The sequence below is a fragment of the Dipodomys ordii genome, unplaced genomic scaffold (assembly GCF_000151885.1).
Source record: "Dipodomys ordii isolate 6190 unplaced genomic scaffold, Dord_2.0 Scaffold108, whole genome shotgun sequence".
Lineage (NCBI taxonomy): Eukaryota > Metazoa > Chordata > Mammalia > Rodentia > Heteromyidae > Dipodomys > Dipodomys ordii.
In genome coordinates, this window is record NW_012267324.1 from 1985149 (window position 1) to 1987560 (window position 2412).

Sequence of the window (2412 nt, forward strand, 5' to 3'; positions counted from 1 at the left end):
CCCGGGACCGGCCCTCCCCCGCCGGGACCGCCCCTCCGCCCCTCCGCCCCTCCCCCGCCGGGACCGCCCCTCCCCCGCCGCGGGTCGGTTGGCTTGTGGTCCTTGTTGAAACGATGAGGACGCAGCGCCACCTCCCCAGGAAACGGCGCTGAAGGACACAGCCTGCCAGCGGCCACTTTCTGACTTTTCTTTGTTTTTATCTTTTGGTCGGTGGTGGGTCTCGAACCCTGGGCCTGAGCACGGGCGCTCCACCGCTCGAGCCACTGCGCCACTTCCGGCTCTCTGGTGGTTTATTGGGGTTAAGAGTCTCGGGGACTTTCCTGCCCGGGCTGGCTTTGAACCTCGATCCTCAGAGCTCAGCCTCCTGAGCAGCTGGGATGACAGGCGGGAGCCACCGCGCCCGGCTTTTCTGTTTGGTGGTTTGGGACCTGGGCCAACCCCAGGTACAGGGCTCCCCCTCCCCCTCCCTCGTGCCCCCCTCCCCCTGTTCTTCCCCCCTCCTCCCCCCCTCCGGGTGGGCACCTGGTGAGAAGAGGAGAAGGGGACCCTGGGCCGGGCTGGAGCCCGCGGCCCCGCCGCAGCTGCTGCCCGGCCCCGGCCTGCTCCTGAAGGGTTACAGTTTTGAGGCTGTGACCACTTGATGCTTGTTTCTAGCAGAGCAACACGTGGTGGTGATCCAAACACCTGGCTGGTTGTGTGCCTTTATAACCCCTGCGAATCCTTAGCTCGGGGCTCTCCTCCTGGGCTGCGCCGTGTCCCGAGTGGCAGCCCGTCTAAATCAAACCTAAAGCAGCTGTAGAGCCTGACTCTCCGTGGTCTTCTTGGTGGGGGTCCTGCGACCTAGGCACACTGCTTCCCTGTCCCCGACGTACCTCACCTGGCCGCCTCTCTCCGGGCCTGGCTCCCCTGCTCCCCACCCCGCTGCGGGGCTCTCGGGGACCCTGTGTTCTGGCAATTTCCTTGGCTTCCGTGTTTGGTGCCATGGACCGGCAGAATCTGTGCGGCAAAGCTTTGTTCCCAGGCTCCAGATGGTGCCAACAGTCTGGTGAACAAACTGGGTGACATGTCCTCCCATCCTCCCCTTCGCGTTGGAACCCCAGGTTCCCCCCACGGCCCACAGAGCAGGGCCTGGGGGAGGGGCCTCTTCCCTAAGCCAACTGCTCTCCCTGGGGACCCATCAGACTGGGGATAGAAGTCAGAGGGGAGGGTGTGCGTGGGAGTGTGTCAACTCTCCCCCACCGTCTCACTCAAAAATTTTCTCTTAGGGGCCGGGCACCGGTGGCTCACGCCTGTCATCACAGCTGCTCAGGAGACTGAGATCTGAGGATCTCGGTTCAAAGCCAGCATGGGCAGGAAAGTCTGTGAGGCTCTTATCTCTAAGGAATCACCAGAAAACCAGAAGTGGCGCTGTGGCTCAAGTGATAAAGCACTAGCCGTGAGCTGAAGAGTTGAGGGACAGCGCCCCGGCCCCGAGTTCAAGTCCCATGACAGACCAAAATAAAATTATCTTAGGGGTCCCACAGAGTGAACAAAATGAAAAAGTCAATACCTCTAGCCCAGAGCTGGTGATTCACGCCTGTAATCCTAGCTACTCCGAAGGTTAAGATCTGAGGATGGTAGTTCAAAGCCACTGGGGCAGAAAAGCCCAGGAGTCCCATCTACAATTAATCACCGTAAAAACCCGAAGCGCACTGCTGCTCAAATGGTAGAGTGCTAGCCTTGAGCCAGGAGCTTAGGGACAGAGCCCAGGCCCAGAGTTCAAGCCCCAGGATCACCAAAAAGAAAGGCCACTTGACTGGAAAAGGCCATGGGGCCCCTGCTTACTAAATAGGTGTTCTACTACAGAGTCATGCACCCAGCCTGGCTTTTTGCTGGTTAACTGGAGATGGAGCCTCCAGGATTTTCTTTGCCTGGCTGACTTATGCCTTGATGGTCCAGATCTCAGCCTCCTGAGTAGCAATTTTGTCCTTGGGAGACAGTCCTGCTGGCAGCGCAGGCTGGCCTGGGTCTCCTGCCCTCTCGTGTCCATCTCCCCAGGTGTGGCCTCCACCCTGGACTGCCCTGGCATTCTCGATGCTTCTCCATGCGGCAGGACACCGGTATATGGGACTCAGCCTCTGCTACCATTCTAGGTCTCCAGACTCAGAGTGCCTTGGTTTGTAGGGTGAGGCTGAGGCCCTCACGTGGCCCTGGCCTGCCAGAAGCGGCTGGTCAGGGTTCAAGCAGAAGAGATGGGGTGGGGTGGGGGGTCCAAAGAGGTGGACATGGGAAAGGCTCCGTGGAGGAGGGGCTCGGGCCTGGCTGTGGCTGTGGTTGGACGCACTTAGGGTGTGGCTTGGAGGGAGTCAGGGGCGGCCGAGAGTGACCTGGGGGGGATGCCCGCTGCCGGGAGGGAGGTGGGGCAAGGCCCCC

General features: G+C 60.8%; 2 protein-coding genes across 2 annotated transcripts in view; one reads left to right on the forward strand and one right to left on the reverse strand.

Annotated features, from left to right (window-relative positions):
- Window positions 1–983, reverse strand: part of Map1s (microtubule-associated protein 1S) — a 13602-nt gene extending 12619 nt beyond the window's left edge. Inside the window, exon 1 of the mRNA XM_013028336.1 lies at window positions 878–983. Coding sequence (XP_012883790.1) covers window positions 878–983 — 106 coding nt within the window. The remainder of the gene's footprint in view (window positions 1–877) is intronic.
- Unc13a (unc-13 homolog A (C. elegans)) overlaps window positions 982–2412 on the forward strand; it is a 57195-nt gene continuing 55764 nt past the window's right edge. The window contains exons 1-2 of the mRNA XM_013028337.1: window positions 982–1031; window positions 2038–2099. Of these exons, the coding sequence (XP_012883791.1) occupies window positions 982–1031; window positions 2038–2099 (112 nt within the window). The remainder of the gene's footprint in view (window positions 1032–2037; window positions 2100–2412) is intronic.